The sequence below is a fragment of the Nansenia antarctica genome, assembly GCF_963989245.1.
Source record: "Nansenia antarctica genome assembly, chromosome: 10".
Taxonomy (NCBI): Eukaryota; Metazoa; Chordata; class Actinopteri; order Argentiniformes; family Microstomatidae; genus Nansenia; species Nansenia antarctica.
The window spans coordinates 21,874,726-21,893,572 of record NC_137680.1 but is presented as its reverse complement, the minus strand read 5'-3'; the positions used below and the strand labels follow the sequence as shown (position 1 = coordinate 21,893,572).

Sequence of the window (18,847 nt, the reverse complement as noted above, 5' to 3'; positions counted from 1 at the left end):
TACTTTCCAAAGGCTCTGTAAGTACTGTAGCAGATTATTCACATGCATATGAACAATGTCAATTAGCCTAATCAAAGTTTTTGTATTCTTGGCGGCATTACCACCGTGGCCAATGGAATGTGCGAAATTACTATAAAATATAAATTAATCAACACATTCAATGTGACTCAATGTGTTGTTTTATTGAAATATGTAATAAAAGAAGAAGTTAACTCAGTAAAAAAACAACTCAGTAAAACCCAAACAGTACAACATGTGTTACTCTTCCCTCGATTTCAGTAACCTCAGAGCCGGTACAATGTCTTCCAAACAATGAACATCTGAAATAGCAACAAAATTATGAAATCACTTATTATGTAACCAAAAACACATCAGACATTTTTTCTATATTTTTATGAGAAAGCATATAATTACATTACATTGGTTGCATATAATTAGATGTGAGAGTAGTATCAGTAAACGATCTAATGGACGTGGTGGTCATGGATGGTGGTAGCAAGCCCTTACCTAGAGTTTGCAGCAGCTCAAGGACCAGGGAGTAGAATGGTGGGAAGAATTCCTCATGCTCCTTAACCTTGGAAATAATACTGACAGACACAAACACACAAACTATTTAGTCCTCGTAAGCAGACGTAAACTGCTTTTAAACCATCTATAAAACAGTATACAAATATATAGCGCTAACTCCACATTAGATTACCTCAAACCTGTTGTAGCAATACAACAGGTATAAAAGAAAATACAGACACACGTTGGATTTAAGAAAATGATTGAATCCTTCCAGGCATTTACCTATTAATGTCACTGGTTCCCAGGAGGTTCTGAAGCTCGTGGCCAACAGCAGCTTTTGGGAGGGTGGCCACTCTGGCCACCTGGTTCACCACCTCACTTGGGGGAGCTCTGTCATCTGTGACGAGGCAGAACAAATGGCATTAATTTTGATATATAATCGGGGTGCTTAGGTGGCGTAGCGGGTTAAGCGTCGACCATGCAACCGCAGGGTTCCCGGTTCGATTCTATCACCCATCCTTCCTGTCAAAATCTCTACTGTCTGTCAATAATAATATCCTTTTTTAAATAATAATCGGTATATAATACAAATAAAGTACAGAGAGGCTGTAGTGCTATACTCAAATATGTACCCATGCAGAGTATAATAATGAGTGACAAAGATATAATGTGGGTGAAGTGGAGGGGGGGGAAAAATCCCCTGAGGAAGCATTGAAATGATGTTTAAATCATGATGGGTATGTATGTGTTAAAGCTTTGCAATAGAAGAACATACTGTGTACATTAGACTATTAGGCTGTTTCCATGCCTACCCAGAGCCAGGATGTCTCTCAGGTTCCTCATGGCGTTGGTCATTTCCCCCAGCCTAGTGTAGACTTCATTCAGACGCGGATACACCCCACTGAGGGAGGACACGTCAAACAACTTCTGGAAATGTGACACCATGGACTGTAGGCTGTTCTTAGTGGGGCTCCGTAGCACCTGTTGAGTGAGAGGAGGTACTTTTTATTAGTTGAGATTGAGATAACGTTTATTGCCACTATGCATTACACATATAGGAATTTGCTTCGTCACCACAGCAAGTGCGTTTATACTTTTTTCACATGTCAAAAAACAGGACAACACAACAACAACAACACAGGACAGACAACAGTGCATTGGATAGTGCGGTATAAAGTAAAGTGCAGTGCAGAGTTTTTACAGTGAGTCCAGTTCAGTCCTGGGCAGACTTGGGGGCGGGGGGGAGGGGGAAGCCAGAGTCATTTATCAGCCTGGCGGCTGAGGGGTAGAAGCTGAGCCTGTGGCGGGCCTTCAGTGCCTTAGGCAGCCGCAACCTTCTTCCAGAGGGAAGCAGGGTGAGGAGGCCGTGGCCGGGGTGGAAGGGGTCTGCCATGATCTTCCTTGCCCTCCTCAGAGCCCTGGTGTCATGCAGGGAGTTGAGGGAGGGCAAGGGACAGCCGATCACCCTCTCTGCTGAACGTAGCACCCGCTGCAACTTGGCCTTGTCCTTAGTCCTGGTCTTCCTCTTAGGTCTGAGGACTGATCCTATCATTGGCATTATGAGATGGTGTTTAGCCCTTGTGGGGAACATGGCGCGTTCCGACCTGCAGGGGGAGCCACAGGACGGTTGGTGAAGGGATGGAGGACCCAATTGGCATCAGCCGGTGCCAATTGCGCCCCCATCCCTTCACCAACCGTCCTGTGGCTCCCCCTGCAGGTCGGAACGCGCCATGTTCCCCACAGCCCTCTTCACATAATTAAGATATTACAAACCACCAAGTTCTGACAGAATGCGTATAATACAGAATACTGTCTTTTACATACAGTTTCAATAAACGCTAGTGACAGCTGTAAGGACTACCTTATCACCCGCTGCAGTCTCCTCCAGCAGAGTGTCCACCATGAGCATCAGGTCCTCCACCTTTATGTCCTCGGTAGGTGTACTACCACAGCCTCCTGGCTGCCATGGCAACAGTCTTAGCATCAATTTACTCAGCGTGCGGTGCAGGTCCTAGGAACATACACAGACACAAGTCAGTGGAAACACAAACAACTGAACTACGGATAAAAAAAGAGGCATTGACAAACAAACTGAATTAGGGAAAGCAAAGTGAGTTTATTCAACCTGTCAGTAAAACATTTTACAATTTAGATTGTGAGTTAGTTGGAGGTGGGTAGACAATCAGCCCTCACCTTCAATGAGCCCATCTGTTCAGCCCACATCTCCAGAGTGGAGAGGAGCCCGCCAAACCCCACCGCCTCGGAGGTTTCCTCAGGCCTCTGTCTGTGCAGCTGCAGCGGTGCTCTTGTATTAGTCAAAATCTCACTGATTTTCTTCAAGATCTGAAAGTCAAGCGCGTGCGCGTGCACACACACACACGCACACACACACACACACACACACACACACACACACACACACACACACACACACAAAGTATTTTGGTATTGAAAAACCCAACGATGGAGGCACGTTGAGGCACGTTGCTCAGCTAGCATTACCAAGCTACCAACTGACCTGGAAAATCTCCGCCGTACTCACCAACTCACAATAAAAGGCCACTCTAAAATGTGCAGTTTTATCACACAGCACAATTGCCACAGATGTCGCAAGTTTTGAGGGATTGGCTTACTGACTCCAAGAATGTCCACCAGAGCTGTTACCGGTGAATTAAATGTAAATTTCTCTACCATAAGCCGTCTCCAAAGTCGTTTCCAATTCCAATTCTCGGAAACGCCTTTGGAGACGGCTTATGGTAGAGAAATTAACATTAAATTCACTGGCAACAGCTCTGGTGGACATTCCTGCCATTTGCACGCTCCCTCAAAACGCTAAGACACAGACTGTGAAGCTCCCCACCTCCATGTTGCTCTCCTCAGTGTTGTCCTCTTCTTTAAACACCTGACCAGACCTGTGGTGGACAGAAGAGGAATAAGATCACTACTGCCTTATAACTTTATACCTCTAGCAGTTCAGAACAATAGGTCAAGTAGAAGGTTAGATTGTTCAGGTTTCGCTAAAAATAGTAACAGCAGTATTTGTCTCTTGCATTTGTTGTCACCTTGTCTTAATCGGCTTGTTGATTCTGTCCATACGCCGCATATGTTTGTAGGACCTCAGCTCTTTCACTGTAGTCCTGCACATAAGACACCTGTCAACTCAAAACTGGTGAGATTGTATTGAGATTGTGGGGGATAAAAGACAGGAATCCTCTCAATTTCCACCTAGTTCAGCAGTTCAAATACATTTTACTAATCACATCGCTGTTCTGAAAACATGCAAATCGAGATACTGGGGGCCTTATTCAGAGGGCCAACCGAGAGCATCCTGTCTGGTCACTGTCTGGTACGGTACGGGGTCACTGCCTGGTACGGGAACTGCACTGCCTAAAACCGCAAAGCGCTGCAAAGGGTAGTGCGGACAGCTGAGAAGATCAGCAGTTGTGTGCTAGCCTCCATCCAGGACTTCTACAGCGACCGGTGTGTCAGTGAGGCCCTCAGGATCATCAAAGACCCCAGCCATCGAAATTGGAATCTGTTCAAACTACTGCTGTCTAGGAAACGGTATTGTAGCCTCAGGGCTAAAACCCAGAGGATGTCAAACAGCTATTTTCCCCAAGCAATCAGGCTCCTGGGGAAATGCACTGGCTTAATGCAAAGGACTGTCTCTCCCAAACCATCCCCACAGCATTAATAATATATATATATATTATGGATACCTGATTACCTGAACACTACCTACCGTACTTGAACTCTGTACTGCCCCATATCTGCACACTGTACGATAGTGTATTATATCTCGCTGTGACCGGCACAGGATTTCTTGCACACCTGACTACGTAATACTTGAACTTAAACGTAATGTTGATACAATAATAATGTTGATATGCTGATTTGCACTCTGCTGCTACTACTTATTCTATTATTGTTGATTCGCATTCTGCTGCTATTGCTACTATCGCCGCTATGGTTTATTGTTGATTTTATATCCTGCTTCTTTTATCACATATTTTAACGCTGCTATTGTTGATTTGTTGTTTTTATATCCTGCATACTTTATTATTGTTTTTGGATTCTACTGCAATGCCAATGTCAATGAACCCAAGAAAGAATGTTACTCTATGTACCCGTACATTGATGTAATAAAAGCAATTCTGATCACTGTAGTTTCTTCATGTCCAGGAGCCCGTTTCAGCAATCAATGTTTCCCTCTTGAACATACCTTGAATCTTGACTCAATTGTTGAATTTGATTCCTCAGCTCTTCTCTCTGAGCTATGGTCTCCTTTAGCTGCTGCTGATAAGTCTGTGGGAGACGGACATATTCTTTATACTGTTCATTTGTATGTAAAATGTAATTTCAAACTAAATCGGTTACGGTGCTTTTACACTGTCACTTTGGGCACCAGTGCTTGGCCCAAAGCCTCAGACTTTTGTGTTTCCAACTCCAACAACAACAACTTGGTAGTGGAAACACGGCACACCAAAACAAACACTGGTGCTTGGTAGTGGAAACACGACACACCAAAACAAACACTGGTGCTTGGTAGTGGAAACACGACACACCAAAACAAACACTGGTGCTTGGTAGTGGAAACACGACACACCAAAACAAACACTGGTGCTTGGTAGTGGAAACACGACACACCAAAACAAACACTGGTGCTTGGTAGAGGAAACACGACACACCAAAACAAACACTGGTGCTTGGGCGCCAAAAAAGTCTGGATTGGGGTCCAGTCTGGAGTGGAAAAGCACCACTAGAGTGTTTTTCATCACATGCGTCACCTTCAGAAGTGTTTTGTAGTGGGAAGAGACTTCAGCTGACCCTCTTGTGCTCTGCGTTTGATCCGGTGAGAGTGATCCCTCAGGATCTCCTTTAAGGGACCTGAGGGACAGGTAAGAGGGGGCTATATTTATTTGAATTTTATAAGAGAAATAAGCACAAAAACTAATTAGAAGCCACAACTACTACTGCTACTTACTTCAACTCATCCTGCAGCTTATGCATTTGTGCCTCATAGACATCAATCACATCCAACACCCTAAGGAAAAAACGTTTAACATCACAATGTAAAAGGATTGGTGCACAATGGGAATATGCCATTTTATCACGGTTGAATCCACCAACTGGTGATGCCATTCCCACTCAACATACTGAAGTCAACTGACCTGTGCTGTAGGACGTGGAACACAAAAATGAATATTCTAAAGCCATAAATTACCGGTAGATCCTAACTTGTGATAGTACCATGCCACTCCATTACTTTTGAATACTTGATATAAACCGTTTGTTTATGTTGTTTGATGTACCTTTTAGAAACATGTATATAGTATGCATTGTTAAAAGGTGTAGCCTGTACGTATTAAACCCCTACCTAATGTATTTTTGCATGTTGCTGCCCTCTTTCGCGGCACAAAATCGGAAAAACGTACAATTATGGCAACTACGGTAATATGTACACAAAACGAACAAATGGTACATAGGCCAGTGTTCGGCTCCAACACCAGATATATAAACTCCTCAAAAAAAGTTTGGAAACGTTATTTCAGTCGATTCTTCCTCCCCTTTAATAATACCAATTGGTATTGTATTTTATATCGTTGGAAAGCCTGATTAGTCACCTTTATAACGAGGTACAACTTGTAAGGATCATGCATTCGTGGAATGAGTAACACAGCTAAACGTGTGGGTACCGGCCCAAAAATATTTGCCAAAATCCCCTGCAATATTCTTCTTGGTATCAACAAGACAATAGCCAGGCTACTTACTGCTGGTCCTCAGGTGAGTCCGATCGGGCCGATCTCTTGTGGATCTGCTGAAAGACCTGGTTTTGCCTGGCAACTCGTCTCTCCTCCTCTTTAACAGTGAAGTATAACTTCCTCTGCAGCTGGGAAACAACTTCTTTCTCTTCTGACAACTTCTTCTCTAGAGTTCGCCATTGTCTCTACCAGTGGACACAGAAAAAAAACAAGTACATTTTTATTGATTGAAGGGGGGGGGGGGGTACATTCTGATGGAAATGTGCGTCTCTCTTGGCACCTGTGCATCTATCTTGTCCTCCTGAAGTCGGTGCACTTGGTTGTGCTGTTGAGCAGCCTTGCCAATGTAGCTGTCTTCCAGATCCTGCAGCTTGTTCTTCACTCCGTCCAGGACTCCCTCCAGCTCTGCTGCCCTGTGAGCCTGCTGGGCAGCTCGACGCTGGTGTTGCTGGGCTTCTTCTCTTCATCAGAACACGGCACACAAAGACAATTCAATCAGTTTCTTAATCCTGGAACTGGTGACAAACAATGATCCATACTAATGCTAGATAATAATTCACTTGAATATCTCGTGAAAATCCCATCATACATTTCACTGGAAATGGTTGAGAGAGAAAGAGAGAGAGAGAGAGAGAGAGAGAGAGAGAGAGAGAGAGAGAGAGAGAGAGAGAGAGAGAGAGAGAGAGAGAGAGAGAGAGAGGACTAAATTGTTGGTCTATATTGTAATAATCTTTCCTAAAAACAGACTGCCAAAACCATCTAACATGAATGTGTAAAAGCTTTGGGGGTGTTCTCCCTCCGTCATGCTCCAGTTGAGCAGGTGATAACTACACTCAGGTAAGGATCTTGCACCTGCCAGTTTCACTATACTGCTCACCTCCATCAACACTATTGTGTGACAACAGGTGGTTGGAACAAAAGAGTATCTACATTATTAAGCAGATGGGAGAACCATACAAACCTGAGCTGACAGACATTTCATAATTAAGTACTCACTAGCTAAAAACCTACCAACCAAAAACATGACCAAGAGGCTAGACAAAGGTGTAAATGGATGATAATCCTAGAGATTCTGTTCATGATATACTGGGAAAAAGCTGATATATATATTTATTTATTTTTGTTATTTAATTTAATTTATAATAGAAGCGGGGAAGTGGGGATGCGGAGGTCTTTAGGAGGGACAATTAAGATGTAGCCTGAAGAGATGGGTTTTCAATGTATGGCGGAAGATAGGTAACGACTCTGCAGTCCTGACAATATCATCACATACAAGCTGAGAATCTCTACTTTGATCCCATAGTAAGAGTGTTAAAAAGATTTCAAAACTTTTCGAGTGTAGAGCCAAAAGAAGAAAAGATGTCAAGGAGATATTTGATAGTGGTTATATACTTGAGTTGGCTGTGGGTCTGGATAAGCTCCTGAATTATGGTCTCCTTCCTCTCAGAGTCTGTGAGCATCAACCTCAGCATAGCCCTAATGTCAAAGGCCGACTTCTTCTCCAGAAGAACCAAATCTAGGAGAATGTGAACAAATATTGGGTCTCCCTGGTGGATATACAGTATAAGCAGCAATCATCTCTACTCAGTGAGCGGTAACGATAATAAAGGTAAGACATTCAACACTAGACTTAAAGACAAAACACACACTGGAGACCCCCTATAGCCAACCAGGACGAGGCATGTACCTTATGGCAAGTTTTCCTCTGGGACAGGCTTATCACAGACAGTGGGGAATTTGAGTGATCAATTAGAGGAAACAATGCACAGGCAGCAACACGACACACCAAAACAAACACTGGTGCTTGGGCGCCAAGAAAGTCTGGATTGGGGTCCAGTCTGGAGTGGAAAAGCACCACTAGAGTGTTTTTCATCACATGCGTCACCTTCAGAAGTGTTAGCAACAGTTAGCAACTGCTCTGAAGCATTTGTACTGAACATGACCCAAGAAAATAATGTTTAATGTTACCTGAAAGATTATTGTTTCCAATTGGATCAGCAAAGTGAACAGGATTGAACCCGTGGTGCTGGAGAAGTCTGTTCACAGAATTCCACTCCGTCTGCTCCTGCTGGAAAGTTCAAGCACAGAGGGAAAAAAAGTATTTTAGGTAAACTGCTTCAAATGCAAAGCAATTAGGCTATGTGTATTTGATTGTCCTTAACTAGAAAATAATGAACAATGCTTGAAAACGAAATGGGTTTAGGTTTTTGTCTTTTTGCACAATTGTCACATTTTTTAGTAAAGCTCTACCTGAAACTGGGTGTAGGTCCACAGATAGACATATGTCTTGTCTCTTGACTGAAACACAGAATTTGATTTCTTCCAGTCCATCGCTTCTCTTGCTAAAGTTGCCTCTCCTGACAGTACAGTGTAAAGCATATAGAAGTAACCTGCTGTAGAAACGTGCTCTCTAGTTCCTCTACACATTACAAGTGGGTAGTACTAATGTTCTCTGCCAGCCCCTTTCTGTCAGCATCACATCAACAGTCTACCTACTGGAGCTCAGGACAGGACATGCACAACACACACCCCTTTGTTGTAAATACCTGTTCCATCTTCTCTCCACCTACATGGATACAATATGGCATGTGTTATTTGGGATTATTATTACTATTATTATTATCCTCGGGTGGTTGTCCGTGGATTCGGTCATCAATCGTGCCAAACGTACGGTCATCTAATAGCGAGCTAAGGGAAGCTAGCGAGCTGACTTTTAACAAATGAATAGTAAAGTTAGATCGCTTCGTCAAAGTGTGTTTATTTTTTACTGTGAAAGGGAAATGTGACACGATTGATTCCTGATAGGACGGACAACCACCCTACCAGAATGTTTTGAAACAGCTAGCTCATATTATATATTATGACCAAAACACCTCGTCAACATGTCGTGAGGTTAGAATTAAAAGGTTCTATCTGCGTTTAGGGCAGTTTAGAGATATTGAGCGTCAAAGTTTTTACATTCCATTATGTTTTGTGAGATGGAACCTTTGTATTTTATGAATTACTAACTCAAACATGTCAACATTTAAAAAAATAACACCACACAGGCATTAATAAACACCTAATGGATCAGATTATGTAAAAAACAAAATTTTTAAAAACAAATTAATAGTAAAGTTAGATAAAGTTAGTTCATAAATGAGCTCTGATATGGAAGGCAACGAATCAAGGAACATACCGTCTCCGACGCCACCTGAGCGCTTGAACGTTTAAACTCGCCTTCTTCTTCTTCTGTTGGATTTAACGGCAGCGTCCATCCTCAGCGTTGCACTACTGCCACCTACTGGATCTATCCAATTCCTACATTGTCCATCTCGTCAAAAGTCTACCTATCAGCCCTACTGTTCTGGTTCTCACTTGTAGTAGTTCTGCCCAAAAAGACAATTCCCAATGTAATTCCGACGCAAGTGTGCAGTAACACACTTGTTAGTCCAGAGGATTCACAGCCATCAGCTGGATTCATAGTCGTTGCTTTACAACGCTCCTGTTTTTCGAAGTCATGTGGTTATTGGGGGGAGAGTGAGCGTCAATTACAGCGGCTTAAGACCCTCCTCCCTCAGTGAGGCAGATGTGATAGCTGCCTGCCCTAGTGCTTTTTCATCTCAGTTTTATGACAGGTCAGCGAGCCTAAATGTCTTTACACCAGTGGCGGCCTGGCGGGCTGTGAATTTTTTACACATATGCCTTCAGTGATATCCTCTCGCAATTACATTTGGCAGAATATGAGCCACTGAGTCAGCAGTTGTGGAGTAAAGTCCACTTGTGTTGTGTTTCCTTGTTTGCTGTAATGTGTCCTAGGTTCTGCAGTCTCTCCCACAAATTGATTCAAATGTGGTTGCGGTTAGGTTTAAGGTTCAGGGGAAGGGTTTGGTTGAAGGTGTATCACCTTATGTAGGTGTTACACCGAGATACAGCGTGTACAAATGTGAACGTGCCCGTCAGCCCAGTAATGTAACCTGTTACTCCAGAAACGTGTTGAGCATGGATGCAGAATAAATATCCCCCCCTCCCGTTTCTGCATAGAACTTCAAATATATCTTCAAATGATGTTGAATTTGTGAGGGGGCACATATTTCTCATCATTTTTTATTATATATATATTTTGTATTATTATCAATATATCCATACAACAAACTATTTCAAGGCAAGGCAAGTTTATTTATTTATTTGGAGATCTGTTATGTATTTTGGTCCAAGGCCACCCTGACCTAAAGGGCAGCCTCTTCTTCATAGTCCGGGAGCCATGGGGTTGAACCTTGTTTTGTCGGGTAAATAATAAAATAAAATAAAAAAATAAAAAAAATATATAATAATACATGTTATTCATGGGCCGCCTTTCAAGGCTATCAAAACATTAAAATCAACAAAGCAAAATGAGATAAAAACAGAAAAATCTGATAACAACAAACAAAATGCAGGAGATCAAACTAAGTAAGCCATTGTGAAAAGGTGTGTTTTAAGACTGGATTGTGAAAGTGGTGAGATTGTCAATATTACTACTACCGCGGTGCAGTGGAGAGCATCCTCACCTACGGCATCTGCAACTGGTTCTCCAGCTGCACTACCGCGGAGAGAAATGCGCTACAGAGAGTCGTGAGAACAGCACAGAAGATCACCGGCGCCCCCCTCCCCTCTCTGGAAGAGCTGTACGACACACGCTGTCTCAGGAAGGCCTCCAAGATCTCCAGGGACCCAACCCACCCTGGGTACGAACACTTTACCCGGCTGCCCTCGAAAAGGCGGTTCAGGACCTTGGCCGCAAGGACAAACAGACTGAAGAACAGCTTCTACCACAGGGCCGTCCAGGCCCTGAACACAGCAAAGACCTAGGTTCTGGGCCCTGGACAGTCTGGACGGATTGATGGCAGCTGCTGGACTGAAAAAATCAGGTGTAGTGCTGAGGCACAAATATGTACATTTCAAGCCTGCAAACTGCGACACTTTAAATAAATGTGCAATAACACTATTGTGCAATATGACAACCCTAGTCGTCTATCTGTACAGTATAGTACAGTGGATAGTGTACATAGCCTTTATTTATGTAAACCATCATCATTAAAAGTTTTTTTTTTCTTTCCTAACACCAGGGGAGCCACCCCTCCTAAATTTCGTTGTTTGGTACCTGTACTGTAGCAATGACAATAAAGACCATTCATTCATTCATTCATTACGTATGTTAGGTGGGGAGCAGCACGGCGGAAGGCTCTAGATCTCATAGTAGTCAGGCGGGCAGAAGGGATGACAAGTTGGTAGGCAGAGGAGATCTGAGACTATGGGAGGGAGTGTGAGTAAGAAGGAGTTCAGAGAGGTATGAGGGTGCTAGGTTACGGAGAGCCTTAAAGGTGAGAAGGAGAATCTTAAAATGAATACGGAATTTGATGGGGAGCCAATGAAGTTGTTGGAGAACTGGACTGATATGGTGAATGGAGGGATTTCTAGTAAAGTTTTTTTCTCTGCTAACCCTAACCCTAACCCTTGTTGCTTGGGGGTACCAGATATTAACCCCTTCATGCCCGAAATGCCAAAATCCCAGTTTTTAAAATTTATTTATGAGATTTCATGCAAAATACTCAAATCAAATGCATCAAATTTATGTTCACTCATGTTTACTCATAAAGGAGGTCATGTACAATGTATTTTTTGTGTTACTATTCATTACTTTTTTTAAAGTAAGTACACAGCAAAAATGGCAGTGTTAAAATTACAGTGTTAGCACTTTTCAGTGTAAAGTGTTATGATTTCAGTGTTCCTTCAAGCATGTTAACGGCACTTGTTGTTAATACCCTATTGAGCACAGAGTTGGATTATGGTGTTGATCATAATTAACACTGAACACCACATCCGGGACATTTACGTGCTGTGCGTGAGGTGAGCGCTAATTGTCTCGATCTCCGCCATCTTTCTCTCTCTTGACTTGATGCAGCGAGGTGAGGTACTCAACATCGCGTCGCTCGACATTACCTTTATCAAGGTAAATTTAATCGACATGTATGTTATCATTTTTGTTAATTCGTTATATTAGATATGCTTGTGTCGAAAACAGTGTATTTGTGTGGTATGAAACTTAGTTTGAGAAAGTTTAGCACGCGTGGGGGGGCACTAGGCTAGCTAACGTTATCAACCATAAATTCAAATGACAGTGGAAAAGAATGACTCCAAATATTGACACTTTTGTGCGCATATTTATAGGCTCAAATGTAATATTTGAAAATGTGCATATTCGTTTGTGTAAGTTAACGTTACGCTAGCCTGCTAATGATATGGTCCATGCACCTGCTGGCTTTGCTAGCTATCATTAACCATAGCTGGCTGTCGAACACAGCCACGTGAGTTCGACATCTATTTCCTTGAACGTTACAGCCCCTGTGTCAAATATGTATTATTTAATTTATTCGTTTATTGTAATTGTATTTATTTTGTATACATTTAAGTAGCACTAACTGTTATTTCTTTTCTAATGGTACATTCTGGTCGGCCATCAAGTAACCATCCACAAACCAGCAACGGTATGTTTGGCCATCTGCTAGCTTAACGTTACCTAAGAATGGTTGTATTGCTGCGCACTGAATTTCATCGACATGTATGTTATAATTTTTGTTAATTCGTTATATTATATATGCTTGTGTCGAAAACAGTGTATTTGTGTGGTATGAAACTTAGTTTGAGAAAGTTTAGCAAGCGTGGGGGGCTTTAGCTTGTTAGAGTTGACGCTGCCATGCCAAATTGTTTCACGGTGATGGAATCGGAATCCTCTTGCGCTGGGAAACTTTGGCTAACGTTAGCTAGTTTACTATCAAGGTAACGATAGCTGGGTAGCTTGCCGCCACTGCGATGAGGAACAGTGATATTCCGACATCGCCCGGACAGTATTTGACTTGGCAGTGTTATGACACGGGGGCGAGGGGGCTCAAGGACACGACAATGGAGGCAGAATACTGTGAAGCCCCGTAGGGTATTTGATGGTTGATTGGGAGTGGAGACAGGTGTGCCGGTTTGGCTGAAGATCTAATTAGGGGGACAAGCCTCATCTGCGGCGGAGACACGCTGTGCTCGAGCTGTGGGGGCGGGTGCTCGAGCTGTGAGGGCGGGGGAGGGCGTGTGTGAAGGCCCAGCCGTAACAGGCAGCACTATTTAGCTATAGCTGCTGAATGAGACAGATGTAGAATTAGATAGCTCAGAAAATGAAATAAGCAGCAATGTTTTGCACAGGTCCCTTGGAGAAAATGTTGGTTCACGTCGAGTGCAAGGGAGCCCTGAAATGGGTACGAGTACCAATGATGGATGACTGCTACGATTACTTCCAATTCATTCAAGAAGGTAGGGGCTGCCCACTCTTTTACACATCAAGCTAATGGGAAGACGGCTAAAAGAATGAGAACAGTAAAGAGAGTCAATGCTTTATGGAGCATTTGAATGTCACATGATGCATTGCATGTAGGCCTATATAATATATATATAGCTATCATAACATGAGTACGTGTTTTTGCTCTCAGTTTCAGTGAAATTCAGCCTTCCACATGGAACTGATGTGAACCTGAAGGACTCCTCAGGAGTTGATGTGGAAGCTGACATCTTCGACGAGCTAGTGAGGGGTGCTGCAGTATCTTTCAAGGTGTTCACTGAGGAGCACTCTGGTACTTTTGAACACTCTGGTAAGAAACAGGAACGCCCCTCTCCATTGTAAATTTTACATTCAGGGCCTTAAGCTGACAGTTTTATCCAAAGCGACTTTACATTTTGTGAGTAGGAAGAGAAACGACAATAACTGTGTTCACAGTATTTTAGTATTCAACGAATGTTAATACCCAGCCAACATGGGTAACATTTCGTGCAAACATGGTCCTTTTATCAGGAATTAAGGGAGCCTATTTCCTCGCCACCGAGATATATACTGTAGATACAGTGGTTTTGCTGATTTTGGCCAGGTATTAATGTAATGGATTTTGGCATGATAGAAGATGGATGTGACTCGAGAGGCTTTGACCTGCGCTGCTTTGCAGTAGCCTTCTGATCCCTCCAATTACCGTAATTTCCGGACTATAAGCAGCTACTTTTTTCCCATGCCTTGAACCCTGCGGCCTATACAATGGTGCGGCTAATCTATGGATTTTTACAGCTAACGGCCACAAGGGGGCGTTCTAAATCTATGGATTTTACCGGTCCACCACCTTACACCTCATTCTGACATACAGCGAGCGAGCGAACCGGCAACAAAATCATGTGCGAAACTGTCCTCATATGCAGCGTTGCGATTTTATCACGGGTATATTTCAAACCACTCAAATGAACTAGGGGTGTGAACAAACTTCTAGTATTGTTTAGCGGTTGGACGGCCCGTTTCACACCCCATCCTGACATACAGCGACGCAAGCGAGTGAAAGTGATTAGAATGCATTCATTTCAATCAGGCTGTCCTGACATGCCGCGAGCGACGTTTTGCTGGCAGCGATGACGCTGGCCCCTCAAAAAATCACCCGAACCCTTACATATGGTAATTAAACATTAAAACACCTGCGGCTTATAGTCCAGTGCGGCTTGTATAAGTAAGTAGATTATATAGCACCTTTCATACAAGAAATGCAGCTCAAAGTGCTTTACAACAGGAATAAGAACATAAAGTAAGGCAGTGGCTTGGTCGAGGACTTGCTGGAACGGTGCATCCACATTACCAATGGCTGATAGTTCGTACTCAGCTTTCAGGACTTTGATGACAGAGCCTTTTCCAAACCCTGATTGCATCCCGATATGGCATGGGCGGATGAAAGGTTTTGAATGCTTGGCCAGTGTCGACTTGATGTCCACTATTGCCCTTTCCTTGCGGGGGGATTCCATGATGAGTGGTACATCCAGTCCTGCCTGAAGGTGATGGTGAAGGAGGAGGACACGTCTGTGTCGTCAGAAACCACAGAGATCTGATGGGCTTCTCCGGCACACATGGAATGGAATGGACTTGATTTGTCATTGCTACAGTACAGGTACCAAACAACGACATTTAGGAGGGGTGGCTCCCCTGGTGTTAGGAAAGGGGAAAAAATAAATAAAAATAGAAAAAGCATAAAAGCATAAAATCACAAGAAGGTAAGGAGCTGGTTTACATCAATAAAGGCTATGTACACAATCCACTGTACTATACTGCACAGATAGTCAACTAGGGTTGTCATATTGCACAAAAGTATTTTTTCACGTTATTTTAAAGTGTCACAGTTTGCAGGCTTGAAAATGTACATGTTTGTGCCTCAGCACTAGCTGCCATACAATCCGTCCGGACTGTCCTGGGCCCAGAACTTAGGCCTTTTCTGTGTTCAGGGCCTTGACGGCCCTGTGGTAGAAGCAGTCCTTCAGTGTGTTTGTCTTAGCGGCCGGGGTCCTGTACCTCCTGTTCGAGGGCAGCCTGACAAAGTGTACGTGCCCAGGGTGGGTCGGGTCCCTGGAGATCTTGGAGGCCCTCCTGAGACAGCGTGTGTTGTACAGCTCCTCCAGAGAGGGGAGGGGGGCGCCGGTGATCTTCTGTGCTGTTTTCACGACTCTCTGTAGCGCGTTTCTCTCCGCTGTTGTGCAGCTGTGGAACCAGTTGCAGATGCCGTAGGTGAGGATGCTCTCCACTGCGCCGTGGTAGAAGGCCACCAGTATCTCCTGCTTGTTGTGTTCTTTCCTGAGGCATCTCAGGGTGTATAGCCGCTGTTGTGCCCTCTTGATGGTGCCTTTTGTGTTGTCCTTCCAGGCCAGGTCATCCCGCATGTTGTGTCCCAGGAATCGGAGGGTTGAGACTCTCTCCACGCTCTCTCCGTCGATGAGCAGGGGCTGGATCTCGGACTTTTTCCTCCTGAAGTCTACGATGAATTCCTGGGTCTTTGACTTGTTTAGCAGCAGGTTGTTAACCTTGCACAGCTTGCTCAGTTGCTCTACCTCATCCCTGTACGCCGCCTCGTCCCCCCCCGAGATACATCCCACCACGGTGGTGTCGTCTGCAAACTTTACGATGTAGTTGCTGGGGTGGACGGGGGTGAAGTCGTGGGTGTAGAGGTTGTAGAGGATGGGGCTTAGCACGCAGCCCTGGGGGGACCCAGTGCTGAGGCTGAGGGCTGTGGAGGTGTGGGGGCCCACCCGCACCCTCTGGGGGCGGTCGGTCAGGAAGTCCTTGATCCACGCACATATAGAGTGTGATAGACCCAGGTCTAGTAGTTTGGTCACTAGCCTGTCTGGAAGGATGGTGTTGAAGGCGGAGCTGAAGTCCACGAAGAGCAGTCTCGCGTAGCTGTTTCCCCTCTCCAGGTGGGATAGAGTGGCGTGGAGAGTCGTCGCTATGGCGTCCTCTGTGGACCTGTGGGCTCTGTAGGCAAACTGGTATGGATCCAGGTTGGGCGGGAGGCGTGTGAGTATGTGGGCCCGGACTAGTTTCTCGAAGCACTTCATGATGATTGGTGTGAGTGCCACCGGGCGGTAGTCGTTTAGGCAGCTCACCGTGCTTTTCTTCGGGACTGGGATGATAGTTGAGGTTTTCAGGCAGGGTGGGACGGTGGCCTGGGACAGGGACTGGTTAAAGATGCCAGCTGGTCGGCGCAGTCTCTCAGCACCTCAGGACTGGTTGGACAATGATGGTGTCAGCTTCTTCCTGCTGATCTTCTTGATCATAGTGGTTCCTTCTTTCTTCCATCTTGATCTCGATGGGGCATGGGTCCTCCCCTGTCACCACCAACTTGTGTTTGTTGGTGCTCCGTAGATGGAAAAGCCTGTCTTGGGTCAGTTTCTCATATAATAATAGGTTGAGCTGTTTCTTGTTGTAAATGGATGACAACCTTCTGGGCCGGTAGCTTTGTTGATAGGAGGAGATTATGTTTCTTGTTGACCCCTGTCTCTCTGACATCTCTGGTGACGGACTTGATACTGTAATCATAGTACCTGTCGAAGATGAGGTAGACGTCACTGTCTGACAGGTATGAAGTCAGTCTTGTCTTTTCTTAGGGAAAGATTTCTTAGGGAAAGATTTCAACCACTATGCCTTGTGGCTCTGTTCAGAGGCTCCAAAACGAGCTGTAGGGGTAGGAAAGGGAATCGGGATCGGGCCCAAGTCCGTCACCAGAGATGTCAGAGAGACAGGGGTCAACAAGACACATTATACAGGGTCATCCCTATGTTCCCACAACCCAATGGTCCCACAGCCCAATGGTCCCACATTTCTAATATTTCATAGGTGGGCTAGGGATAGGGTTAGGGTCAGTGTTAGGGTTAGGATTAGGGCTAGGGCTAGGGCTAGGGTTAGTTAGATTACTTAGAAATGTGGGAACATTGGCCGTGGGACCATTGGGCTGTGGGACCATCGGGCTGTGGGAACATAGACACACTCCCCATTATACAACGGATAGATCCGGTCCATTGTCTCTATTGGTCAGTTTGCGTTCTAGCCGTGCTGATATCCATGATATACGCACGGCTAAATGGAATGTTGACACATCTTTTCATATTACTCTGCGTTTGTGTATATTACCGTTATCGAAGTTACATTCTTACTGTTGCTTAGCAACCAATAAACAACTGTTCAGAGGATTAATACACTTACAATAAAACATAGTTCCATTCAAATACATTAATTAAAAGTTTGTCTTGTCTTTCTTTTGTGAAATATTGATAGATAAACGTGGTAACCGTTGTATAAAAGCGTTATGGAACTCGAAGCTTCTCGTTCCATAAAGCGTAATCATCTCCTCCTATCAACAAAGCTACCGGCCCAGAAGGTTGTCTCGTCGTCCATTTACAACAAGAAACAGCTGAACCTATTATTATTATATACACGGTCACCAGCATGAAGTCCTCAATCTGCGCCTTGGACCCCATTCCCTCCTCCCTAGTCAAGGCCTGTCTCCCCACACTCACCCAACTCATCACAAACATAATGAACTTCTCCCTGTCCACCAGCATTGTCCCCCCTGCCCTCAAGCTCGCTGCTATTACACCCATACTTAAAAAACCCGGTCTCGCCCCTGACACCCCCAACAACTACCGACCCATTTCCAATCTCACCTTCCTGTCCAAAATCCTTGAGAAAGTTGTTGCTGCCCAACTCAAATCCCACCTCGACTGCAATAACCTGTATGAACCATTCCAATCTGGCTTCCATTCCAAACACAGCACTGAAACAGCACTACTAAAAATCACCAATGACATACTCCTTTCTGCCACCTCACCATCCTCATCCTCCTCGACCTCAGCGCCACCTTTGACACCATCAACCATTCCATCCTCCTCGCCCGTCTCCAACACATTGGCATAACCGGCACCGCCCTCTCCTGGTTCAAGTCCTATCTCTCAGACAGACATCAATACATCTCAATAAATAACAGTAAATCCTCCATTGCTCCAGTCACCCACGGTGTCCCCCAGGGTTCAGTGCTAGGCCCCCTCCTCTTCATCCTGTACATCCTTCCCCTTGGACAGGTCCTCCGCCGCCATAGCCTCCGCTTCCACTGCTATGCTGATGACACCCAACTCTACCTCTCCTCCAAAACCATCTCCCCTAACACCCACTCCACTCTCACTACCTGCCTCAACGACATAAAATCATGGATACAATAACATTT

At 44.5% G+C, this 18,847-nt stretch overlaps 1 protein-coding gene across 1 annotated transcript; it reads right to left on the bottom strand.

Moving 5' to 3' along the window:
- Window positions 1-258: 258 nt before the first annotated feature.
- On the bottom strand, window positions 259-8,603 carry cep70 (centrosomal protein 70; the record flags this gene model as incomplete). Its single annotated transcript, XM_080541080.1, has 16 exons — window positions 259-320; window positions 508-587; window positions 793-907; window positions 1,323-1,491; window positions 2,372-2,521; window positions 2,704-2,853; window positions 3,371-3,422; window positions 3,573-3,647; window positions 4,733-4,815; window positions 5,298-5,397; window positions 5,495-5,554; window positions 6,282-6,457; window positions 6,553-6,733; window positions 7,665-7,788; window positions 8,241-8,340; window positions 8,523-8,603. The coding sequence occupies 16 exons, from the start codon at window positions 8,601-8,603 to the stop codon at window positions 259-261; spliced, it is 1,758 nt and encodes a 585-aa protein (XP_080397206.1).
- Window positions 8,604-18,847: the final 10,244 nt, after the last annotated feature.